Source organism: Bos indicus, chromosome 18, assembly GCF_029378745.1.
Source record: "Bos indicus isolate NIAB-ARS_2022 breed Sahiwal x Tharparkar chromosome 18, NIAB-ARS_B.indTharparkar_mat_pri_1.0, whole genome shotgun sequence".
NCBI lineage: Eukaryota > Metazoa > Chordata > Mammalia > Artiodactyla > Bovidae > Bos > Bos indicus.
This window is the reverse complement of record NC_091777.1, coordinates 47,059,044-47,082,782: the sequence shown is the minus strand read 5'-3', so window position 1 is coordinate 47,082,782 and position 23,739 is coordinate 47,059,044. Positions and strand designations below refer to the sequence as shown.

At 55.5% G+C, this 23,739-nt stretch overlaps 2 protein-coding genes across 3 annotated transcripts; both read right to left on the bottom strand.

Annotated features, from left to right (window-relative positions):
- Positions 1-929: 929 nt before the first annotated feature.
- APLP1 (amyloid beta precursor like protein 1) lies at positions 930-10,666 on the bottom strand. Of its 2 annotated transcripts, none has more exons than XM_019979049.2 (17): positions 10,433-10,666; positions 9,441-9,584; positions 8,493-8,625; positions 8,150-8,262; positions 7,783-7,916; positions 7,489-7,670; positions 6,912-7,042; positions 6,462-6,536; positions 5,430-5,588; positions 5,218-5,346; positions 3,627-3,726; positions 2,600-2,707; positions 2,317-2,343; positions 2,057-2,118; positions 1,763-1,825; positions 1,487-1,630; positions 930-1,385 (listed from the first exon to the last, which is right to left on the bottom strand). In XM_019979049.2, exons 1-17 carry the CDS (start codon positions 10,559-10,561, stop codon positions 1,287-1,289), a joined length of 1,932 nt encoding a protein of 643 aa, XP_019834608.1. In that variant the 5' UTR covers positions 10,562-10,666; the 3' UTR covers positions 930-1,286. The 2 variants fall into 2 exon arrangements, with proteins under 2 accessions (XP_019834608.1, XP_019834609.1); XM_019979050.2 differs by having other exon boundaries at positions 2,317-2,340; positions 10,433-10,665.
- An 803-nt stretch (positions 10,667-11,469) lies between these two features.
- Positions 11,470-21,083, bottom strand: KIRREL2 (kirre like nephrin family adhesion molecule 2). Its single transcript, XM_019978223.2, has 15 exons — positions 20,732-21,083; positions 20,357-20,506; positions 19,620-19,769; positions 19,289-19,449; positions 18,236-18,386; positions 17,859-17,964; positions 17,590-17,738; positions 17,145-17,272; positions 16,920-17,052; positions 16,529-16,629; positions 16,151-16,370; positions 15,570-15,674; positions 15,150-15,250; positions 14,747-14,812; positions 11,470-12,800 (listed from the first exon to the last, which is right to left on the bottom strand). Exons 1-15 carry the CDS (start codon positions 21,081-21,083, stop codon positions 12,465-12,467), a joined length of 2,409 nt encoding a protein of 802 aa, XP_019833782.2. The 3' UTR covers positions 11,470-12,464.
- Positions 21,084-23,739: the final 2,656 nt, after the last annotated feature.

Genomic DNA, 23,739 nt, shown 5'->3' with positions numbered 1-23,739 from the left:
TGCCTCCATTTCCTAATCTATGAATGAGGATAGCTCTAGTGCCTACTTCATGGGGTGATTAAGTGTGCCAGTGCATGTGAAGCCCTTGGATCAGTGCCTGCCACAGGGTGCTATGAGTTTGCTCCCATGTCATTTTAGAATTTATTCAACAAATACTTACAAAATGCTAGGCACAATTCCAGTGTCTCAACAAACATTACTCCTTTTAATCCTCATAACAACCCTCTTGAAACAAGTAATGTATAGAGGGATAGCTCTGGCATGTCACAAAATGGGATGCACTCGCAGACAACACATGAGTCTTACTGGGACACGTGGTTGAATTTCCACACTCCAGGGGGATTCCTATCGCCTCCCCAAGAAGGGATGAAGACTCAGGAATGGGAAGTACAGTTCAAGATTCCCTGTCCCTCACTGAGCTCACAGGTCAGGGATGGATGTTGTATGTGACTGTGTATGAGTAGAAGGCAGGTGAAATTTGCAAAGTCTCCTTGGAGTCCAGCCTGAAACCTAGCTGATACTGGCCTAGAAGGGGCAGTCCGTTCAGTACCACGGAAAGCTCCTGGGTGGGCGGGAGAGCCTATCCTAGATTCTGGACCCCGCCCCCTTCCAAGGTCCCGCCCAAATTTAAAGATCTACCCGGTTGGTAATGAATCCGCCTGCCAATGCAGGAGACACAGGAGAGGCAGGTTCCATGCCTGGGTTGGGAAGATCCTCTGGAGGAGGAAATAGCTACCCACTCCACTATTCTTGACTAAAAAATCCATGGATAGAGGAGCCTGGCAGGCTACAGTCCATGGGGTTGCAAAGAGTCCAACACAACTGAGCGACTGAGCACACACAGTTTAAAAATGTGAAGGTCTGGGCGGGGTTGCACACCAATGTCCAGGACTGATTACACCCTGATTCCCCCAGACAGACGAAGGATGGCCTGGTGGGGAAGAGGACTTTATTGGGGTATTAGTGGAGGACACATGGGAGGATGAATTCCAGGGAACAACAGACACTGGGACCAAGCTGCTGGTCACCTTAAGGACAATAAATTAACATACAAAATAAATTAAAGTGAGGAGGTCTCAAGGAGGTGGGGAGGGCAGCTGGGAATACCCAGGGGTTTCTTAGGGATGGAATTTGGAATTGGAAAGGGGAAATAAGAATTTCCAGCCCCCTCACAAAGGGTCTGAAATGAACTTTTTCACCCTCTCCCCCAGGCTGGGAGTTAGGGTTCAGGGGTTCCAGGAAGAGGGAAGGTCTGGGCTCATCTGAAGGGGTGAAGAGGGGTTGGTTCAGGGTCGTTCCTCCAGGAAGCGGTAGGTGGGGTTCTCATAGCCATGACGCTGTAGTTCACGGAGCTGCTGCTCCTCCAGGGTCAGCATGGGGTCCACCTGCAATGGGGGCAGGGGTGGGAGAGTGGGTTGTAGGGACCCAACCACAGATCTCCCGGGCTCTGGGGCTCCTCCCCACTCCAGGTCTTTGTGCCCCTTACCTCCACCACTCCGTGGCTGATGGCCCCATAGGGCTTCTTCCGGCGCAAGAGCAGCAGGGAGAGGACGATGAGGGAGCCCCCGCCAGCTCCCATGATCAGCAGACCAGACACGGCCTCTCGGGACACGCCTGTGCCAGCTGGGGCCTGCAGTGGGAGGAGAGGGCACCGGGGTCATCTTTGAGGCTGACCAGGGCCCTGTGTGGCTTTGGGAGTCACAGTCTAGCCACTGACTCTTGACCTCTCCCCCCAAGTACCCTGAATATTTCCTCCTCTTACCAGCTCGTCCCTCTGAATCTCCGATGAGTGGAAAGGAAAGCCCCTTGGAATGGACATATTCACCTGGGGGATTAGGAGGTGTCAGGAGTCTGGGCTCCAGCCCCCTCCTCCCCTGGGCCCAGGAGGGCATCCCCCAGCCCTCTTCTCCCCTAGGACCCTGAACTCCATGTCCTCAGTCCCTTCTTCCCTCCAAGGCCAAGGAATTCAAGCCCCCCGCGCACTCCTACTGAAGACCTAAGAATCCAGGCCCCTCTCCCGCCCTGCCTCAGGTGCCCACAGGTCTGTCTGGCTTACCTTCCGTTCGTACTGCTCCAGGGGAGTCATCTTGTCTTTCCCAGAGGACGTGGCATCTTGTTCTGTGGACCATAACCCCCAAATCCTATCTCATTCCTGAGAGTCCAGAATGGTGATACCCCCGCCTGAGGAAGGGGTTGGAGGGGCACCAGACCCCACCCCAGGAGGCCTGGGGTTGCCAGTATGTGGGCCCTTTTCCACTTTGGGCTCCAGGACTCAGAGGGATGTGGTGACCAGGGGCTACTCTGTGAGCTACTCACCTTTGGGAAGGGCCATGGGGGTATCTGCTGGCAGCCAGAGGAGACAAGACAGGTGGAACCGTGAAGAGAGGAGAGCATCACTGAAGAAAGTGTGGGGACACTCCCCGGGGGCCGAGGAAGAAGGATCTAGGACCTTCCAGAGGCCTCCACAACCCCAGACATTCCTTTCCACCCTCTACTGCTCACCCGGTGGCTAAGACACCTCCAGACTTTAGGGGATGAGAACTGAGGTTGAGGGCCTGTCCCCCAAAGTCTCGGGTTATGTGCATTTGGGTTAACTCACCACCCTTGGGATCCAGGGGCTGTAGCCCACTCTTGTCCTCACTGCTGCCCCCTGGGGCAGGGGCTTCCAGCTCATTGGGGCCCAGGTGTTCAGAGTGGAGGAGTTCCTCTGAGTGGAACATGCAGAGAGGGGGTGATTTCATGAACACGGGGATCCACAAAACAGGATCTGTTTTGCCTGTTAGGGTGAATGAATGGCACCCTAACAACAGCATGATTGGGGGGAGCCATACGTGAGATGTGGGAAAGTAGGGAGCTGAATGTTAGAGAAGCGAGGTTGAAGTTCAAGAGAACGGCCTCCTTAGGACTTCCCTGGTGGTTCGGTGGCTAAGACTCTACACTCCCAGTGTAGGGGCCCAGTTTCAATCCCTGGTCAGAGAACGAGAATCCACATGCTGCAACTAAGAGCCCACATGCCGTAACTAAAGATCCTGCATGCCACAACAAAGACAGGGTGTAGCCAAGTAAACAGAGAATGGCCTCCTTACAGAGCAGGAGAATTAGGGACATCCAGGAGGAAGTTACAATAGATCTAGGGGCTCTGGGGGGGTTGCACTTCCTGGTATTCATGCTTTTGAATAGATCCCACAGTGTAAACCTGGGTTGGGTTTGTGACTTGCTTTAACCAAGTGGGCCCAGGTCTTAAGAAGACCTGACAGTTTCTACTTCGGTGCTTTGGGGAGCTTGAACCACCTCGGAAGTCCACGTGCCTTGCTGGAGAGACCACATGAAGGGGTTCCATGGAGAAGAGAGGCCTCTCTTGAGAGAGAGATGCTCATTCATGCCAGAGTCCTAGCTCCTAGCTGACCTGCTAGCCCAAGCCAGCAACATGCTTATCTACCGACAAGACCCACGGAAGCAGCATCCAGCACAACCCAGATGGCAGAATCATGAGCAGCGAAAATGACTGATTCAAGCCACTAAGTTTGTATGTGTGTGTCGGGGTTGGGGGGGGGGTTGTTACATAGGAACAGATAACTGAAATGGCAGGGGAGTCAAAGGTTGGAGGGTCATGGTCAGGCACTCACGGATCTGGGGCCGCAACTCCTGAGCCAGGCGGGGGTTCTGGTCAAGCAGCCCCAGGCTCTGATTCATCCTTTCCTCAATTACTTGAAGGTGGGTCTGCACCTGTTGGGGAGTGAGTGTGAGGGATGAACTGAGCCGTGTGGGCTACAGAAGGGGAGACTGAGGCAGGGTGAAGGAGGAAGGTCAGGAGGGTCCCAGGAATAGTAGCACCTAACAGTGGACAGGAAGGAGGGTACAGGAGCCAGGAATTGGGCCATGGAGGGCAGGAAACTGGATGGGGAGAAGCAAAATACAATGAAAAGGAAAAGATGTACGGGAGATAGGATGTGAGAGTCTTGGGAAGGAAAGTAAGGAAGAAGGAAAAGGAGTAGTTGCTAGGAAAAGTTGGGCACAGGAGGCAGTAAGTCTAGGGTACAACTATGATATAGAAGACAGGAAGTGGAGATGAGTTGGGGGAGAGGTAGAAAGTAGGGTCTGGGGAGTAGGAAGCAAGGTTCGAGGGGGTTCTGGAGAAGGAAGTAGAATTGGAGAGTCATGTGGGGACTTCCCTGGTGGTCCAGTGGTTAAACTGTGTCTTCCAATGCAGGAGATGTAGATTCTATCCTTGGTTAGGAAACTAAGACCCCATGTACTACAGGGTGTGGCCAAAAATTAAATAAATATAATTTGTTTATATTTAAACAAATTATAATTTGCTATAATTAAAGTAAATACATAAAATTTAAAAATAAATTATAATGTTATAATTAAAAATAAATATAATTTGTTAAAAAAAAGTTAGAGATGATATGGTTCAAGGGCAAGGCTTGGAGCTCAAGAGCATGGAATCGGTATTCTTGGACAGGAAGAGAGTATCCAAAAAATAAGAATTAGGATCTAAAGGCACTGAACAAGCGTTTTAGGGAGAAACAAGCAGAGTTAGGGAAGAAGGAGCGTTGAGGGACAGGAACAGGGTTCTAGGCACAGGAGGCGGATTCTAGGACAGGAAATAAGAATCTAAAGGACAGGAAGTGGGAATTCAAAAACAAGAAAAGGGTCAGAGGCACAGTGGGTGGTGGAGGCAGTGTTTCAGGGTCAGGAAGTAGGGATCTGAGGGATTAGAATGGGTCCCAGGCACAGAAGGCGGGGATCCAGGGAGAGGAAGGAGGTCCAAGGGGCAGATAGAGGGTCTGAGGGACTTCCTGGTAGTCCAGTGGTTAAGAATCCACCTGCCCACGCAGGGGACGCAGGTTCGATCCCTGGTCCGGGAAGATCCCACATGCCATGAGGCAACTGGGCTGGTGCACCACAACTACTGAACCCCCAGGCTATAATTACTGAAGCCCGCACGCCTAGAACCTGTGCTCCACAACAAGAGAAACCGCTGCCGTGAGACGCCCGAGCACCACAAGGAAGAGTAGCCCCCACTTGCCACAACTAGAGAAAGCCCTTGCACAGCAACAAAGACCCAGCTCAGCCCCAAAGAAATAGATAAATAAATGAACTGCTAAAAAAGAAAGAGGATCTGAGGGGCAAGGGAAGCATCTGAGGGATGGGGTCCAAGACACCAAGGTCCGAGGGATGGCAGAGTTGGGAGCTGGAAGAGCTGAGCACCTGGAAGCGCATCTGCTGGGCCTTCTCGGGGTCCACGGCAGCCACGTGCTGGTAGTGCCTCAGCGTGTGCCTCTGCTCCTTCTGCTCAGCTCTCAGGTAGCGCCGCAGGGCCAGCAGGACCCGCTCTGGCTGTGGAAGGGATGGAGGCTGCCCAGGCCTGTCCCAGCCCTCTCCACCCTCTACCCTCCGCCCACCCCCCACGGCTCCCATACCTGAGGCGGATCCCCCTGCAGCGCCGCCAGGAAACCTTCCAAGGCGGCCCGGCGCTGGTCATTGATCAGGGCAATGACTCGGGTGGCATGGGTCTCCACCAGGCGCTGTCGCTCACCGGATACCTGCTCCTCCAGGGTCTGCAGGATGGACTGGAAGTGCTGGTGACGGGGTGGGCACAGGGTCAGGTGAGAGGCACAGCTGGATGAAACCCAGGTCAAAGGGAGTCTGGAAAGGGAGGGCTATTGGACCATAAGTGGGGTGGCGTGCCGTGGATCCAGGCCTGGGCAGAGTCGACCTGGGGTGGGACTGGAAGACAGGAGACTGGCTGGAGGCACCAGGTAGAGTAGGGGCAGAACCAGCTCTACTGGGAGCCCGAGTGAAGCCCCCTGTATGGGTAGGAAGAGTGTAGGAAGAGAGCTGGCCTGTGTGAAGCTGAAAGGGACCAAGTATTGCAGGAAAGGTGGGGCTTAGGCCTGGGCAGGGCCCCCTGGAGACAGGCTGTAACTAAATAAGCCTGAGTGGAGCAGGAGCAGGAGTCAGGGAATGGGGCTAAGCTGAGCCGGGTCTACACAGGGTAGGGCTGTGCCAAGGTGAGGCTGAGAGAGGTGGGTGGGAGAGTGAGGAGGCTGGGTCTACTGAGGAGGGATTGGGTAAAAGAGAAATGAGAGGGGCCAGAGTCGGGGTGGGGGGGCAGGGCTGAGCATCAACGAGAGGCTGAAAAGGACTTGGCTGTGTCTGCAGGACCCCAGCTTGGGAGAGGTCTCCAGAGCCAGCCCTCAGAGGTTAGGATCAAGTTAAGACAGGGTAAGATATGGCCAGTGGGAGGAGGAAGAGGAAAGCAAAGTCAGATTGGATGTAGGCTAAGAGGGGCGGAGTCAAGTGTAGGGGTGGGGCCAGGAGAAGCCCATATCAGTAGGAAGGGGTGAAGCTGGATGAGGCCAGAAAAAGCCTGAGCCAGGCTGAAGCTCATTATGCCCCAGGTAGTGGACAGGCCCAAGTACCCAAGTAGGACACTCTGGAGGCTGTCCTACCTCATTCAGGGCCTGTCTGTCAGCTTTAGGCAGGTTCTTGGACTGGTTGTCAGCCATGGCCCACTCACGCATCACCTGGGGACAAGGGGAGCTTCAGGATCCTAGAAGCCACTCTGCCGTACCCAGTTAAGTCCCCACATCCCATCCTTCTTCAGAGTCTCCAGATCCCTTAAGTCCCACGGCCTCTTGGATCACCAAGAGAGAGAGGATTCAAAAGGAATTTAAAGTGGAAGAGTACCATGCATCAGAGTTTCCATGGAATCTGGTAATGTCTCAATGGGACTCTAGGTGGCTTGGGGATCCTTGGTCATCTTAGGAGTGGGTGGAGGGCTGGGGGATGATAGAGGCTGGGGGAACCTTGAGAGGTAGTCTCAACGTGTCCCTGAGCAATTTCCTGGTAATTAGGGAGCTCTGTGTTATGGGGGATCCTGGGGCCCGCAGTACCATCACCTCATTAATCTGGCGCATCCTGCGCTCCTCCAGGTCCATCTTGGCCCTCAGGAAGCCTTCATGCTCACTGATTTCTCCAGGCATGCCAAAGTACACGTCCACGCCATCTGTGGGTCTTGGGGTGGGAGTCACTGCAAGGCCGGGAATCCAGGAGTCAGCCTGAAGCCCAGCTCCAGGTCAGCTTCCCTTCCCAGAGAACTGCATTTCCTAGAGCGCAGTGGAGACCCCCATGTGTTCACTTCAACCATAGCTGCTGCCTGGCATCACAGGAGATGTGGTTCTGAACTGGACCTGTTCTTGCAAAGTTTAGGAATCTATCACACTATCCTCCAAATAATCCTTCAGACATACCAAATGGCTCCTCCACTTCTGGGTACTCCCAAACCACCCTTACCCTTTGCATTCCTCACAGGGTGGCCCTTTCACCTCTACTTTATCCAAAGCCATTCCCATCCCTCCCATTTCCCCCCACAGGGCTTTTCCCCAGCAGGTCCCTTCTCAAATGCCCCTACACCAAAGCTCTCTTAAATCATCCTCCTTCTAGGGTGGAGAGGATGGGGTTTAGAGATGGCTTCACCTTTGCTGACCCCTGCAGGGGTCTGGGAGCTTGAGGGTGGGACTCTGTCCTCCTCCTCCTCGTCAGCTCGTGGGGGCTCCACAAAGTAATCATCTACTGGCTGCAGGAAGGATTCCTCCTCTTCCTCATCATCACCCCTCTCAACTCTGCCTCCCGGGGGCCAGGACCGGGTGGAGGGGTCACTGAGGGAGCAGAAGACCCAAGGACATAAGCACCTGGGCCCAGGTCCCCAGGCTTCCATCTCCTGCCTCAGGAGCCTGGAGGGTTGGGCCTGGAGGGTGCCCTCTCACTCACCCGACTGCTGTCCCAGATGGGTTGGGGGTCGCTGGAGGTGGGCAGCACACATATTCCACACCTCGGAACCGATCCGCGCCACAGGGCAAAAGCATGCCTGAGCCATGCAGGATGAGGCCCTGGGAGCTGCAGGCCTGTGGGAAGAGTGGGCATAGATACCAGGACTGGGGGGTAAGGAAGGGTGGAGGGGGAGCCTGGATGCCTGAGTCTTAGGAGCTGATGGGGCTTGGAGCCTGGATTCCTGGTTCTGTCCCACTGGGAAGAGGAGGCTGAGGCTCAGACTCGGGTTGTGGAGGAGGAGGGTGTTAGGGGATTGGAATCCTGGGTTCTCAGGGAGGGGTGGGAGGATGAGGGGCTGGGTCCTTACTTCCTGCGCTTCCTGCTGCCTCCGGGCTGAACTCTCGCACTGGTCCATGCGTTCCTGATGCAAGAACCTGCAGCCTTCAGGCACCAGCAGGGCCTCGCTCACGAATTCGCCGGCTGGAAAATGGGGCGGCATCGGTGTGAAACACTCCCACAGCCACTAGCCCTACCCCCCACCCCCCACCCCATAATCCAGATCTTTTATCCTCAGAGGCTTCTGTCCCACTGTGGACTCAGGCACCTAGCTCCCTAATGTGAGCCTGAGACCAGGGCCAGACTCTCACCCCTTGGAGACTACCACCCAACCCCCCACCTTCCGTTCTCCAACCCCTCAGCCTGTGACTCACGCAGGCAGTGGAAAGGCACAACTTGGTGGTGGGGGTGGGCACAGTGGCCACCCCGGGTACCCCCGCACCATTGTTCCATGGGGATGGCCTGCGTCGCCTGCTCCACACGGGCAATCTGCAGCTCCGGGTACATCTAGGGGCACCGAGTCGGGGCGATTAGCCCTCTGTCCCGCCCCTACCACGTGCGCCCCTGCGCTGGCGTGTCCCTTTAAAGGCTCTAGTATTCGAAAGATCCACTCTTCCCTAGGCCCTGCTTCTCTGTAGAACAGGACTTAGATATAAGTCCCACAAGCCATTGGCCACGCCCCTAAGTACCTCGCCCTTCCATCCTTAGGCTCCGCCCCTTTGCCTGTCGGGTTTCTTTATGAAGGTCCCTCCATTACCCCAAAGCTGTCCTTCTAAGCCCACCTCTTTTCTAGTCGCTTCTGCCCCTTCCTCCAATCAAGTTCATCTCCCCATAGATTCCACCCTTCTTTAAGCCTCGTCTCTGGTCTCTCAGGATCTTTTCTCTTTGTGTCAGACCTGCTTTTTCATAGCCACACCTCCTAGCTTTCCACTCTCCCATTGGGTTCCACCCCTTTCCCACTCGAGTCCACGAAGTCTTTATGTCTTAGCCCCGCCTCTTATTTGCCATGCCCACCTACACCTGCTCTTTAAAGTGTCTACCACATTGTTAAATTCCATCTCATCACTGGACACTGTCCTCAGCTGGCCGTGTTTGCACAGTTCTTCTCTTTTCTTGACCTAGTTTCTCAAAAACAGGTCCTGTCCTATCCTTACTTTGCCTCTTTGTTGGCCATGTCCCCTAGTTTCCCATGCCTTCTTGAACCCCTCATTTCCTCGGACCTTGCCTTTGCACGGCTAGCTTCTTAAGGGCAACCTGGTCCCAACTTGGACCCGTTTTTTTTTTTTTTGCTGGCCACGCCCCTCTCAGTCGGTCCCGCCTACCTGTCTGCAGTACTCCAGCACGCGCTGCGGGTCCCGGAGACACCGTCGTGAGAGCTGTGGGTCTGGTTCCCAGCGGCCGGTGCGCAGGTCCCGGTGAAGGGTTGGGCGCCCGCATAGTCCAGCCACCTGGGCAGACCCTGGGGCCTGGGGGTGGAGGCGGAGGGATCAGCGAGGGAACGGGGGACGCTGACATGTGAGTCCCCCGGTCCTTTGCTCCCTAGGACCCAGATGGTCACACCCCCAGCATCAGCCCCCTCCATCAAGCACCGCGCCCCCGCCTCTGTGGAGGTTCGGTTCCCTGGGAAACAGCTCCCACTGGGCCGGGGGCCGCCCCAGCTCTGCCGTTGCTATGGCAACTCGGGGTCTCCCGGGATTCTCACGGCCTTGTTGCCGCGGAGACAAGCCCCGCCCTCATCCCAGCGCAGCCGCACTGGAGCTCGAAGGGGTTAAACTTGAATGGCGGGGGAGAAGGGGCCAGAACCCAGGCGTTCTGGCCCCTCCTCCCTCCGCCCCTAGCTCACGCTCGCATTCTCGAGTGGAAAGACCACAAGGCCTGGCTTCAAGGCCCTGCAGGCCTGGACACTAAGTCCTTGGGGGATGGAGAGCTACATCTTGGGTTGGGGCGGGGGCGGTGACTGGGGGTCTAGCCTCCTGGGTTCTGGGAGCCTTGCGGGAGCCTTCATATGGGTCCCGAGGATAAAAAGGGCCCAGATTCTTGGCTCTAGGTGCCTTGCTGCCCGGCGGGTCCTATTCAGATGGGCAGGGGCTGGGGCTGAGTCACCTAGGTCGAGAGGGTCTGAAGGGGCTAGACTTCGGGACGACGCTGGGGCCTGGACTTACGGGTTTCTGAATGCCTAGTGCTATTAGGGGCGCCTGGGGGGTGGCCACCTGGCTGAAAAGACTGCGCTTTCTGCTCCGGACCTACCCGCCCAGGGGTCCAGAGGCCCGGTCCCGCCCCTTCCCCCACCCCCTAGGGCCCGGCCGGGCCTCACCTCGGCCGCGCTGGGGCTCCCACCGGCCAGGTTCCCTTCGGCGAGCTGCATGCGAAGAAGCAGCATTAACAGTGGCAGCAACCGCAGCAGCGGGCCCAGACCACGAGTGGCGGGGCTGGCGGGCCCCATATCCGGGCCCTCGAGCCCTCACGTCTCCAGCACTCCCGCCCGGCCGGGCCCCAGCGGTGACAGGAGCTCCCAGCGCCACGGCCGCCGCCTCCTCCGCCGACGCCCCCGAGCTGCGCCGGCGCCGCCAGCCCCGCCCCGCGCCGGCCCCGCCTTCCCGGCCAGGACAATAGCTGAGCAGCCTGGAACCCCCGGGTGGGAGCCTGCGCCAGGCCCCCGCCCCCTTGAGACTCCAGGCGTCCCGCCTATGGAAGGGCCTACCGGGGAGTCTGGGTCACAGGCTTCGTAGTTGTGGATTTTGAGTTCCCCAAGACCGTCACCTCCAGTTTTCTCCTCCCACGGACCCAGACCCTCACTAAACGTCTTCCTTCTCTTCCAGGGACGCCAGCACAGGAGCCCCGACCCCACCCCCAAATCCTCTTGAGGTCCCCTCTTGAGGTCCTAGGCGTCCAAAATGTCCTCAATCAGGAACACAGCAGTTGAACTTTAAATGACTGTGAAGCTGGGGAGATTCTGGCCAGGAAAAGATCAGATCTCATTGTTCTCCCAGCCTTTCGACCCTCCTCCAAAACCCTTCAATAAAATGGCTTGATTTAAAAAAAACAATCAAACAAAACCCCACAGCAGTTGACACCCAGTCCTCTTCTCCCTCAGATCCAAGAGCCTGGGTCCCAGGTACCTTCTCTCTCTGAACCAGAGACCAAGCCCTCGACCCTTTCTCCCTAAGATCAACGAGTCTTCTCTGCTCTGCTTTCCAGGAGCCCTAGTCACATAGACCTTTAATTCCTAGATCAAGGATGCATGAACCAAAGCCCCCAGACCCTTTCTTTAAGGATGAGCTGAGTCAGGTACCCATCACCTCAAGATGAGGGTCAACCCCCATTCTTGCTCTGAGGATCAGGATAGTTCTCTTTTCCCACCCCTAGCTTCTCCTTTGCTGCCTCCCCTTCAGGGTTCACTTCCTTCTCTTCTCAAAATACAGTGTAGAATTGTCTTCCCCAAGCAGACCGGGGCAGTCCTGTCATGTGTGTGCATCTGCATATGTTTGTTTGTCTAGATGTATCTTAGAAGAGTTTAGAGTGCTCAGATCAGTTCAGTTCAGTTCAGTCACTCAGTCGTGTCCGACTCTTTACGTGCTGGACTGCAGTGCTCAGTGGATAGTAAAGGGCTGCGGGGTGGCTCATGTTTTTTTTCTACAGCCACTTTGTAGTCTAGGGTAAGAGGAAGGGCCTTGGGGCAGGTTTGATGGACCCCTTCCTTGATAGACAGTAATAATGCCAGGGTATTTCTAAGATATTCACTTTGCAACTTTTTTTTTTTTTAATTGAACATAAATATTCTCATTCCCAGATTCCAACACCACTCCTTTCCCCCTTCCCACCACCACAACAGCTTTCACCCTGTCCTTACTCCTTGGGTCCGGTTCTTCCAGGGCCTTTAAGGAAGGTAGAAAGAATCAAGATGGTGGCCATCTTGGATTCCCAGGGAATGAATGGCCATTTTGGCAGCAATTCCATGGGTGAAACAAAGTACCCCTCAGGGATAGCAAGGACAGGTCCTGTATCTTGATCTGCTTTATGTTGCCTTTCTTCTTAATGTGGGTGGCCATCTTGAAATCTCTTCTTTCAATGTTTGGAAGCAATTTCCTTCTCTGTCCCTAACTCCCATAACCCCTGTCCCCATCCCTCTGCAAAGGGCCCATCTGCCCTCTTGAATCCCTTTTATACAGAGGAAGAGGCAAGCCCAGTGGCTTTCTCGCAATGACCCAGGCAACTGCAATGATCTTTCCCTCCCCTCAAGGTTCAATTTTGGAAGGATAGGGTTGCCAGTTTGTTCTGGTTACTCAGAAATCAGGACAATCCATTGTGCAAGTTGAAGATCCCAGGACTCTTCAGCTGGAGAGATGTCACACATGAGTCTGGAGACGTGGGTGGCTGGGCGTGGGGAAGGCAGCATATGGGAAGGGGGGAGTGCTGGGGGCCAGATCTGGGGGTCCAAAGGATGTGGGTTTGATGTAGCTGGTAAAAGCTCGAGGATGGGGTGTGGTGAGATAGCCTGCCCGGGATCTATATAGTCTGCAGGGAGGGACCATGCCAAGATGTGGATTGAAGTCATAGAAGGTAGGGGTTCCTGGAGGTCCAAGAGGGGAGGAGGGTGGTAGGAAGAGACCTCCTCCGGGGGCTTCTCCAAGGCTCAGGCTCACACTGACTCCTCGGACCTTGTAGTAACCATTGGTTGGGTCCTGAGGGGACAAAATGGGACTTGGTAAGGTATGTGAGGGTATACAGGGGTGAGGGTAAGTGAATAGAGAGAGACACTGAGATAGAACCAGACCTAGGGAGAGACAAAAAGATGGAAGGAGGAGCAGGCAGAGAATCCAGAGACATATAGACTGGTAGAAGGGCAAAGTGAGACAGAAAAACAGTAACAAGAGATGAAAGAACAGAAAGAGATGGACAGAGAAAGGCAGAGACAGAGGTCTGCCAAGGGATGGTGGTATGGAAGGAGATGCAGAGGGAATAAGAGAGAAATGGAGATCAAGACATCCATTCATGCATTTGCCCAACAGCCCCGAGGCTCTGATTCTGTGTCATGCCCTGTGCTGCTGCTGGGGAACATCTGTCTCTAGGATAGACCTGGTCCCATCTTCATGGAGATCGCAGGTCAAAGGAGAAATGATGAGTCACCAGACAGAACCAGGAAGGGTCAGGGATGCAATGGAGGAAATTCGGGCAGAGTGACTGGAACAGTGATGGGAGAACCTTCAGATTGTGGTGGGGGAGCCTAGACCATGGTGGTCATGGCTGTGACAGGTGAAACAGAATGATCGGGATAGGAGGAGAGAAGCAAAAGTTTTCCAGCACAAAAAATGTTTGAGGGCTTTCCTGGTGGTCCAGTGGTTAAGAGTCCACCAGTCAGTGCAAGGGACACTGGTTTGATCCCTGGTCCAGGAAGATCCCATGTGTCATGAAGCAACCAAGCCTATGCTTCACAACTACTGGACACATGTGTTGCAACGTGCCCTAGAGCTCGAACTTTGCAATATAAGAAGCCACCAAGATGGGAAGCCCACACACCGCAACTAGAGAGTAGCCTCCGCTCTCTGCAACTAGAGAAAAGCCTGCAGGAAGCAACAAAAGGCCCACCACAGCCAATAAATAAATAAATAAATCTTAAAAACAAATGAAGAAGAAGAAATGTTTGAACTGACACCAGAGGAATAATGGAGAGAATTAGGTAGGTATGTGAAGAAAGGGGGCTTCCCAAGTGGCGCTAGAGGTAAAGAACCTGCCTGCCAATGCAGGAGACATAAGAGATGTGGGTTTGATCCCCGGGTCGGGAAGATCCCTTGGAGGAAGGCATGGCAATCCATTTCAGTATTCTTGCCTGGAGAATCCCATGGACAGAGCAGCCTGGCAGGCTGCAGTCCATAGGGTCGCAAGGAGTCAGACAGGACTGAAACGACTTAGCACACGTGCACACCTGAAGACAGGAGTGTTTCAGGCCAAGAGACTAGCATCTGCTAGGTAGAGAGAGAGAGAAGGGCTCTGTGCTGGGAACTGGGGTCACTGGGGCCCCCAAAAAATGGGGCCCCAAAGGAGGGACAAGTTTGGGGAAATGTAAAGCTAGTGTGGAACCTGGTAGGCAGAAGGGGCCTGGGTGAAGCAACCAGGGAGAGGCATCTAGGAGGCCACATGTGGGATGTGGGCCTCTGAGGGGGAAAGCACAGGCAGGGTATATCCTTGACCTGGGGCTCAAGATGCAGGCCAAGCCGGGGCAGATATGTGGGCATAGTCAGCAGACAAACCAACTGAGACTGTGGAGGTGGGTGAGACAGCCCAGGAGGCAGCAAGAAATGGGTGGAGGGGGACTTCCCTGCTGGCCCAGGGGCTAAGATTCCCTGTTCCCGATGCAGAAGGCCAAGGCAGAGTTTCAGTTCAGAGTTAGATCCCTGATCAGGGAACTAGATTTCACATGTCGCAACTAAAAAACATCCTGCATAAGGCAGCAAAGATCGAAGATCCTGCGTGCCACAACTAAGACCCAACACAACCAAATAAATAGATAATATTAAAAAAATAAGAAGTGGATAGAGGGACCTAGGGGCCAGAATGAAAAAGGAGGGAACAGAAGTGGAGAGAGAGCTGGAGACACAGTGAAGGGAGCCCCTCTTTTCCCAGCACTCACCTTGGTCTCCAGAGCCCCCTCCTCATCCAGAACCAGGTCACTGTGGTCCGTGTGCACGATGGGGCCCTAGGATATAGTGCTTAGTGAGAGGGAGTGTAGACTACACTGCAGGGGATGCCAGACCCCAGAGACCCTCGGTTGAACATCTGAGGCCAGGGAGGAAGGGCGAAGGGCACCTGGGAGCTGGGGTCTGGACATAGGACAACAAGGAGCCCTAGGGACAGGGCTAGGGAATAACTGGGATGGGGCATTCTTGGATTTGGGGGACATTTGGATCTAGGGGTCACTGTTGGGACTAGGGCTCTGAGTTTTGGGGGCCTGATTGGGATGGGGATCACAACTGGGACTGGGTTATTATTTGGGTTTTGAGGTACCTTCAGGTCTGGGGACCCTCACATCCTACCTGGTCTTTGCTGATGCCTGTCTCCTCCTCGGGGCCCCTGGAACTGGAGCCATCACTGCTCCCTGGGATTCGCACCAGGTTCTTTTGCTTGGAGAAAGAGGCTGAGGCCAGGGACATTGGAGGCGGTGGCAAAGGTAAGTGATGGGGCTGGGTCACGGTTTGTGGAGACCAGTGAGCAGGAGGAGAGAGGACTGGGGCAAATCAGGCTGGAAGGCTGGGAATCAAAGAGACCACTGACCGAGGAGGGTAAGGGGTGTGACCCTGAGGAGATGGAGTTAGAGCTTGAGCTGGGAACCAGGCTTTGAATGCGAGCCAAGCCCAAAATGGGTCTGGAGAGGCAGGACTGGGACAAGCCCCAAGGCTAGAGCAGCCAGTGTACAGGGCCTGGGTGGGGGTCTGGGGTGGGGCTCAGACACTGACCCCTGCCATGGCGCCAGCAGCAGAGGGCCACCCCAGTGATGATCATAAGGAGAGTCATGGCCATGGCGGCCACTCCGGCCACAATCCGCACAGTGGGCAGCAAATCTGTGGGAAGAAGGGGAGGGGGTTCCTGAGGAGGCTGAGCAGATGACTGAGCAGGAACTGGGGAACAGGGCTTGAGTAAGGGAACCTCTGGTCAAAGGTCAGCAAGTTTGGGGATTCCCAAGTTTAGTAGTCCCCTAGCTTGGCGTCTCTGGGTTTAAGAGCACATGAACTTGGGGTTTCATAAGTTTAGATTCCTTGACTTTAATAAGCCATAAAGTTTGAAGGTATTTTATTTTGCAATTCTCTATATTTGGAGGTTGCCTTCTTTGGAGCCCCTAAGTGTGAGAGGTCTTTCAGTTTAGGATTCTGTATTTAAATTATTGTCGAGGGGGGCAGATCTCAGGATTCAAGGGACTCCTAGTTTTGAGGCTCCCAAGGTTTGAAGGCTCTGCCTTTGAGGGTCTTCCATTTGGAAACTGCGGCATTTTGAGGGTTTGAAAACCTCAGATTTGGGGTCTTCAGGCCCAGAATCTCACCTCTACGGCCCAGGCTGACCTGGGTGCCTCCCTCACCCAATCGGTTCCGGGCAGTGCAGTTGAAGCCCCGGTGAAAGTCGGACTCCTGGGTCCCCGAAATGTGTAGCACGGAGATCAGGCCTGGACCCTGTCCCTTGAGGCCCTCTGGGGCTGGGAAGGTCTCCACCAGGAACCGACCCCGTGACCCCGCCGTCAGGAAGCCCTCATCCCAAGACCAGACCTGGGAGCACAAAAGAGGAAGGTCACTGAGGAGACTCAGGAGGGCGGGAAGGTGTGGGCAGGGTCTGGGAAAAGTCAGAGGTAACCACAGCGGTTTGGGGAGTCTGTCTAGGAGGTCCTGGTGGCCGGATGGGTCATGAGAACGGGGACTTTCCTTACCACTGCTTCTGGGGTGGGGGAAGCGAAGACTAGACACTGGAGGCGGGCGGGGCCCCTCAGGAAGGCGGGCGCAGAGTGCAGAGCGGTCACTACTGGGGGAGCTGGTTTGGAGATTGCGGGCCAGTCAGAGGAAAGGCCTCGCCCTCCCCAAAGCCCATTCTCAAGCTGGCGGGGTCAGGCCTCAGCTCTTCCCATTAACCTCAACCTACCATCCCACTCCTCTCAACAAACGTGAACCCTACCGAGGCTAGCCGTTTGTAGGTCCAGCTGCAATCCCCAGGCACCCCCAACCCCTTCTCATGGCCACTCCCACTCCCATTAGACCTCATCCCCTCTGCCCACTTCTTAAGCCAGAACCCACCGGGTCCACTAGGGAGCACCTCTTTCTCACCGTTCACAGTCAGCCTAGCTTCCGCAGAGCCACCGCCCCGGCCTGAGAGCCCCGGCTCGGCCCTGCACACGTAGTCGCCTGCATCCTCGGGCCCCACCGCGGGAAGACGCAGCGTGGGCCCGGAGGCCAGCACCTGGGAAAGGGAAGGGGCGTCAAGGGCACGATCTTGGGAGGAAGTCCCTCCCCTACGCCAGCCTCGGCCACAAGCCCCAGATCTGGCCTCACCTGTGCGTCCCCGCGGCGGGTCCAGGTTACCCGTGGGAGCGGATTCCCGCGCCAGACACAGCTGAAGGAGGCGTCTTCTCCTACGTCCACCGACAAGGCTTTCGGCTTTGCCTGCAGAATCGGCCCAACTGGAGGAGACCGAAGAGGGGCCACATGACCAGGGAGGGATGCAACTTTTGACTCCAGAGCAGACACTCAGAAACGACACCCACAGGGCGCATTGGGTTGAAGCCCCCAGTTAACTCGGCGCGCAAGTCCGGCCCACAAGCCTCTGCCCCACTCTTGCCCCGCCCCTGCTCCACTTTGGCACTGATCCAGCACAGCCAAATCCCGCCTAAATCCTACATCTGGCCCACCATCCCCAGCGTAGCCACACCTCATTGTAGCCCCTGTCCCATTCTGCTCACCCCACTTTGGCCACACCCACGGCCCCGCCCCGGCTCACACTGCACGTCCAGCGCTGTGCTGCGGTTGGCGCTACCCACTGCATTGCTGACCTCGCAGGACACCGGCGCAGTCAGGAATGAAGCGTCAGCCACTATCTCCAGCATTGGCCCTCGGGCCCCGAGCACCGGGGAGCCCCCCTTTGCCCATCTGCGAAGATGGGGGGGTGTTAGTGTTGTCCTGGCTCCTCAGGCACACCTACTCAGGTCCTAGCCCCAGTCCTCCCCAAGCTGGTCCTCCAGGCTGGGGAGAAATGACCTGGGTCCTCACCTATAGCCGGTGACAGGAGGCTGGGCTGTGGCCTGGCATAGGAAAGTGACCTTCTCTCCCTCCTGCACTGTCTGTGGTTCTGCAGACAGAGTCACCACTGGGGGGTCTGTAGAGGTAAGTCAATGGGCAGTAGTGGGCAAGGACATGGAACACCTCCACTGATGACCTAGGAGTCCAGTTCTCAGCTCCTCCACCCCAGGAGTCTGATCCCCAGTCCCTCCTCCCTTTCAGCTAGCAGTCTACGCTTCCAGTTCCCAATCCCCCCAGGGAACCGAGGTACACAGCCCCCTCCTTTCTCATGCCCTGAAATCCAGATCCCCAGGTTCTTCTTTCTCCAAGGACCTCAAGCTCAAAGCCCAGTGTCTGAGTGCACTCACACTGCAGGCTTAGTGTTACAGCTGTGTCCTTCCCTGCAGGCAGGGCCTGGCTCCGGGCCCGGCAAACCAAGGTGGCTCCATCATCATGGCTGGAAGGGGTCAAAGACAAGATGCTCTCCACTGACCCGATGGTTCCTTCCTTCAAAGGAGTCTGTAGGTTGTGAATAATAATGATGATTTCATCTACTTTTGCTGCTGCTGCTAAGTCGCTTCAGTCGTATCCGACTCTTTGCAACCCCATAGACGGCAGCCGGCCAGGCTCCCCCATCCCTGGGATTCTCCAGGCAAGAACACTGGAGTGGGTTGCCATTTCCTTCTCCAGTGTATGAAAGTGGAAAGTGAAAGTGAAGTCGCTCAGTCGTGTCCGACTCTTAGGGACCCCAGGGACTGCAGCCTACCAGACTCCTCAATCCATGGGATTTTCCAGGCAAGAGTACTGGAGTGGGGTGCCATCGCCTTCTCCATCATCTACCTTTAGGTAGTACTTAATGTCAGTCACTCTTCCAGGCATTTATAAATATTCCTTTATTTAATCTTCCAGTAATCCTAGACGTGCATACTACTATTAACTCCACTGTATACATAAGTAAACTGAGGGGCAGAGAGGTTAAGATCAATCAACTAACAAGTGACTGAGCCAGGATTTTAACCCAGGTAGTCTAGCCCTGTGGGGGCTTCCCAGGTGGCACTGGTGGTAAAGAACCCGCCTGCCAATGCAAGAGACATAAGAGATGCAGATTCAATTTCTGGGTCAGAAAGATCCGCTGGAGGAGAGCATAGCAACCCACTCCAGTATTCTTGCCTGGAGAATCCCATGGACAGAGGAACCTGGCAGACCACGGGGTCACAAAGAGTCGGAAATGACTGAAGTGACTTAGCTTGCACGCACAGTCTAGCCTTAGAGTCCCTATGCTTATGTACATACCAAGGATCCCAAGCCTTGAATCTCTGCCTTCTCATGCCCTTCTCCTCTGCATGAGCCTGTGGTCTGAGTGGACCCCTGAATTTCCCTGAATGAGCAAGGAAGGGCTGGCACAGAGACTTGGACCTAACCTGGCGGAAGATGGCCCCGTCCAGCCGGATCCCATCTCGAAACCACAGCAGCTCAGGGGTAGGGTGGGCATCACCACGGCTCCGACAGGTCAGATTCGCAGGAACCCCAGCAACCAGAGACACAGAGGGGCCGCCCAGCACCTGGGGGGGGTCTGGAGGCACTGTAGGGTGGAGCTGGGGTCAGAGCTGGATCTGGGTCCTAAAGACCCTGATCTTCCCAGCTCTAATTGCCCTCTCCTTCATTCTCCCCAGACTCTGATATTCCTGGCTCCCCAGGGTGGTGACCTTCCCTCCCCGGGGCTCCCCAGGGATAAGTGGGCTGAGTCCTCACCCAGCACATGCAGTTGGGCTGGTCGAGAGCGGAGGCCGGCTTGTGTCGCTTGACATTCATACGATGCTTGATCCTCTAGCTCCACGGGTCTAATGTGGAGGTCATGCTGGCCACTTGCTGCATTCCCTGATATCCAGTACCGGGACCAGCCTGGAGTCAGGGGCAGAGACAGTCACACTGTGGTTCTGAGTTCCTGGTCCCAGGCCTCCATCCCCAGGCATCTCACATCGAAAAGACACTACCAAAAGTGGGGGCTGGACCAGAGAGACACTAATCCTTTCCAGTCCAGTGTCGCTACAAACTTAAGGGGATGATAAATTCAGGGGGAGAAAAAGCAAGAGAACAATTGCCATAAAAACCAGAGTAGATACTACCTGTAGGTAGTAGGGAGGGAGTGAGCTACGAGAGAAGGGAATAAGGAGGGCTTCTGGGGAGCTGGGAACGGGGCTGGGTAGTCGTTACACAGATATCTATTTTAGAATTATTTGACAAATCTTCCACTTATGTTTTATGTGCTATTTGGCACTGATGCACTATTTTACAATCAAAACAAAAATTTCCAAACCCCATGGGTCAGCTCCAAAGAAGATCCTGAAAATTCAAGACACCCAAATGTTTCCCAGAGCCCATTAATTTCCTAAACTTGAAAATGTCAAACTAGAAATTTCAGTTGTAGCTCAAGCCCAGCATCCTCACCCTGGAGCCAGCCCCTCCCTGAAAAGATAGTAAAGCCTCACCTGGAAGGTCCCTTTCGCCCCCTAGAGCCAGCCCGTCCTTAGTCCACTGAACCAGTCCCCGGTAGTCGCCCAGGGCACAGGGCAGCCGGGCCTCGTCTCCCAACAGAACTACCTGGTCCTCTGGCTGTTGCAGAAAGTGGGGTGCCAGGCCTAGGAGAGTGGGGCGAGGGAGCAGAGCTGAGCTTAGCATATTCAGGCGCTCACAATGGAATCCAGTCCCCAATCCGCTCTGCCCTCAGACCCAGAAGCCCAGGCTCCCAGAGTTCTCTTCCGTCAGACCCAGGAGTCTGGACCCTCAGCCCCATCTATCCCAGCAAAGCGACAGCTGGCAAACGACCCTCTCCTGTATGTATCTGCGCCGGGCCCTAGCGGTACCTGCACGCCCCCTGAGGCAGAAGGAGAGGACGAGGAGTACGGGCACGAGCATCCTAAGTGTGTCCCCCAAGATCCAGCAGACTTGCTGTTGCACTGGCTTCCCTGCCAGTTCCTTCCTCGGAGCACACTTCCCACCACTCTGGCCTGGAGTCCCCTCCGCTCTTGACTCTTCGCCCCAGGCTAGAAGCTCCCCTCTCTCTGACCTGGAGGTCCCCTCGTCTGCTCCGCCGCAGACTCCGCCGCTCTGAAACGCCTGCCAGTTAGGCGCGCCAGGTCTCGGAGAGACCCTGGAGGGCTGGTTTCCACTCGCCCCGCCCCGGCCCGCCCCCTGGGAGACCCGCCCTCTTCCCATTGAGAAACTCCCGCGGCCCGACGCGGATGAATGGGGGCACTCAGAGCGGCGTGTCCCCCCCAGCGGGTGGACACTCCAGCCCCCTTAAGGTCTGGGAGCTGGAACACCTGGGTCGAAGGCGGGGGTACCGTCTGGGTTGGACACCTGCACCTTGCCGGGGTTGGGGGATGGCTGGGGGTGAGGAGGAGGGAGGGGAGGGAGTGGAAGAAACTTGCTCAACCCGGGTACTGGAGGGACCGCGCTGAGTGGAAACGCAGCTATAAATGGGAACCCTTGGGGACTCGCTAGTTTCCGCGCCCTGGGGAGGCGGGGCCCGGGGCTCCTCTGGGCCTGTGGGTCAAGAAGAGGGCACCATGTTTGCCTGGGGGGCTGCTGGGACCCCCGAGAAGAGAGGGTTCAGTTCTCCCCACCTCAAAAGGCCTTCAATGCCTGCCTTTTTACCGCTGCAAATCACAGCTCGTCCTAAGATCCAGGAATCCAGGCCCCCAACCCCCGCCCCTCCTTTCCCAGGACCCTGCAGTTCTGGACCACCCCCTCGCCCCACTCAGCAGTGGTTGCCGGGCGACGGCTGGGAGGCGGCGGTGCCCGGGCTGAGTCAGGCAGGGAGGCTGGGAACCGCGCAGCTTGTCCTGACGGCTGCATGTCGCCCAGCTGGGGCGTTCCCACGCTGCAGGCCGGCGGTGCGCTGCGCAGCTGGCGGGGCAGGTGGGTGGAACCCGAAGCCGACAGAAGGGGAACTAGGGGCCTGGGACTCTGGGTATGACATTCTTAAACCTGTAGGGATTGGGGATCTACACTCCGTTGTTCTGAGCTCAGATTCTTGTGTCTCTAAATAGCGGGGACATGGACACCACCCCCACTCAGGATGCTAAGACTAGGGATTCAGACCTCTCATGAGCGAGAAGTTAATGGCCTGAACCCCGAGTTTCTGAGGCGTTGGGGACTCAACTAGGGCCCCTGCCTGAAGCAGAGTGCAGTGGGAAAGGATGACCTGAGGTCAGAAAATCTGCTCTTAAGTCTTAGAGTCAGTGGATTTAACCACCAATCTCTCTCCCACCCCCTCACAGGCCCAGAAGGATTTGAAAATCAGCCGACAGTGAACATCTGCCCTAAGTCCTGTGTGTGTGTGTGTGTGTGTGTGTGTGTGTGTGTGTGTGTATGGGGTTAGGGGGGAAGGACTGCAGGCCTGAACCCCCAGGTCCTTGGGAAGGAGTGACCTGGGCTCTGGAGTCTGAGTGGCTTCTGTTTTGGGGATTCAGCCCTTGGATTTTGAAATAGGCTGGGCTTGTGGCCAGGACTCCTGAGTCATGGGGGTGGAAGTCAGGTAGAAAGGCTGTTTTTCCAGGCACCTGACATCACTTCCCCCTCCTGGCTCTCTGGGGGCCACAGGCATGGAAAGATGGAGAGTTTGAGGTCCCAGGAGCATCTAGAGAAGGAAAATATCCAAGGTGGAGGGTGGAAGGTTCGTGCTAATTAAAGGTCCCAGCAATGGACAGCCCTATGCCCGGGCCCTGAGGGACACCATCTGGTGACAGAACCTCCAGCTGTGCACCCAGCCCATTCCCCAGGAGGCGTGAGGCCAGTTGGGAGAGGAAACGTGGGAGGAGGGCAAGGAGTTAATAATGGGAGGGAAGAAGACAGACTAGATTAGAGTCAAGGATGGAGCTGTGGGGGCTCAGCCTAGATGCCTCATCTTGTGTAGGGAGAAGGACCAGATGGGGGTCATGGAGGGGAGAGAGAGAGAAAGCGAGCAGTTCCAATTCCTGCAGGAGATCAGCAGGCAGAAGAAGCTTATCCCGTGTGGGTGTATAGGCGCACACTGGGGTGGGGAGGGCAGGCCAACCAGCATATGGTTATAAAATTCAAATATGTGACAGGAAGACTCAAAGACAGAGAAACGAATAAAAGAAAGAGGCGTAGTCCAAGGCTGACTGAGAACAAATATTTATTGAGCTCCTGGTGTGTGTGAGAGACAGAGCGTCGGGTGGGAAAGAGGTAGAGATGAGAACAGAAAGAGAAAAACAATGGGACTTCCCTGGTGGTCCAGCGACTAAGACTCTTTGCTCCCAATGCAGGGGCCTGGGTTTGATTCCTGGTCAGGGAACTAGAGCTTATATGCCACAACTAAAGATCCTGTACACCACAGCTAAGACCCAGTACAGCCAAATAAATTAATATTTAAGAGAAAAACAGAGACGTGTACAGGCACAGACAGTGACGGAGTTAAAGGCTGAATGAGAGGTAACCACCTAACGGAGAGAGATGGGGAGAAAGACACCGGGTCAGAGAGAGACAGTCTCAAAGTGGTGGAGAAAAGAAAATAAATCAAGATGAACTGAGGGAGGGAGAGAGACAGAGACATCCAGAAGGAAAGAAGAGACAGAAAGAGACCGAGGGAAGCTACGTGAACTAGAACTCACAAGACCCGTGCCAAAGCGTTTGCACATTGGGCTCAGTGCTGGTGGCCTCGGACCCTACCTTTCATTCCCACCCACTCTGATTGCCCAGCACGTTTACACCTGAGACATTTACAAACACACACAAACACTGCACAAGTTTTCACAGATCACAGTTCACTATCAACTTCCCCAGGCATGTTCACTTATGTGCATTTCACATGTGTGTGCACAGCTATATGCACTCTCCCAGTCTCTCA

Coding starts and splice junctions, on each gene's coding strand:
- KIRREL2 (XM_019978223.2), bottom strand. CDS start 21,083: ATGGGAAGAGGGCGGGTCTCCCAGGGGGCGGGCCGGGGCGGGGCGAGT. Junction 17,273..17,589: donor CACAGCGCTGGACGTGCAGT/GTGAGCCGGGGC, acceptor GGTCTCCTCCAG/TTGGGCCGATTCTGCAGGCA. Junction 16,630..16,919: donor AGCTAGGCTGACTGTGAACG/GTGAGAAAGAGG, acceptor TCTCCAAACCAG/CTCCCCCAGTAGTGACCGCT.
- APLP1 (XM_019979049.2), bottom strand. CDS start 10,561: ATGGGGCCCGCCAGCCCCGCCACTCGTGGTCTGGGCCCGCTGCTGCGG. Junction 7,917..8,149: donor GGCAGCAGGAAGCGCAGGAA/GTAAGGACCCAG, acceptor CTCTTCCCACAG/GCCTGCAGCTCCCAGGGCCT. Junction 2,708..3,626: donor GGAGTTGCGGCCCCAGATCC/GTGAGTGCCTGA, acceptor TGTTCCACTCAG/AGGAACTCCTCCACTCTGAA.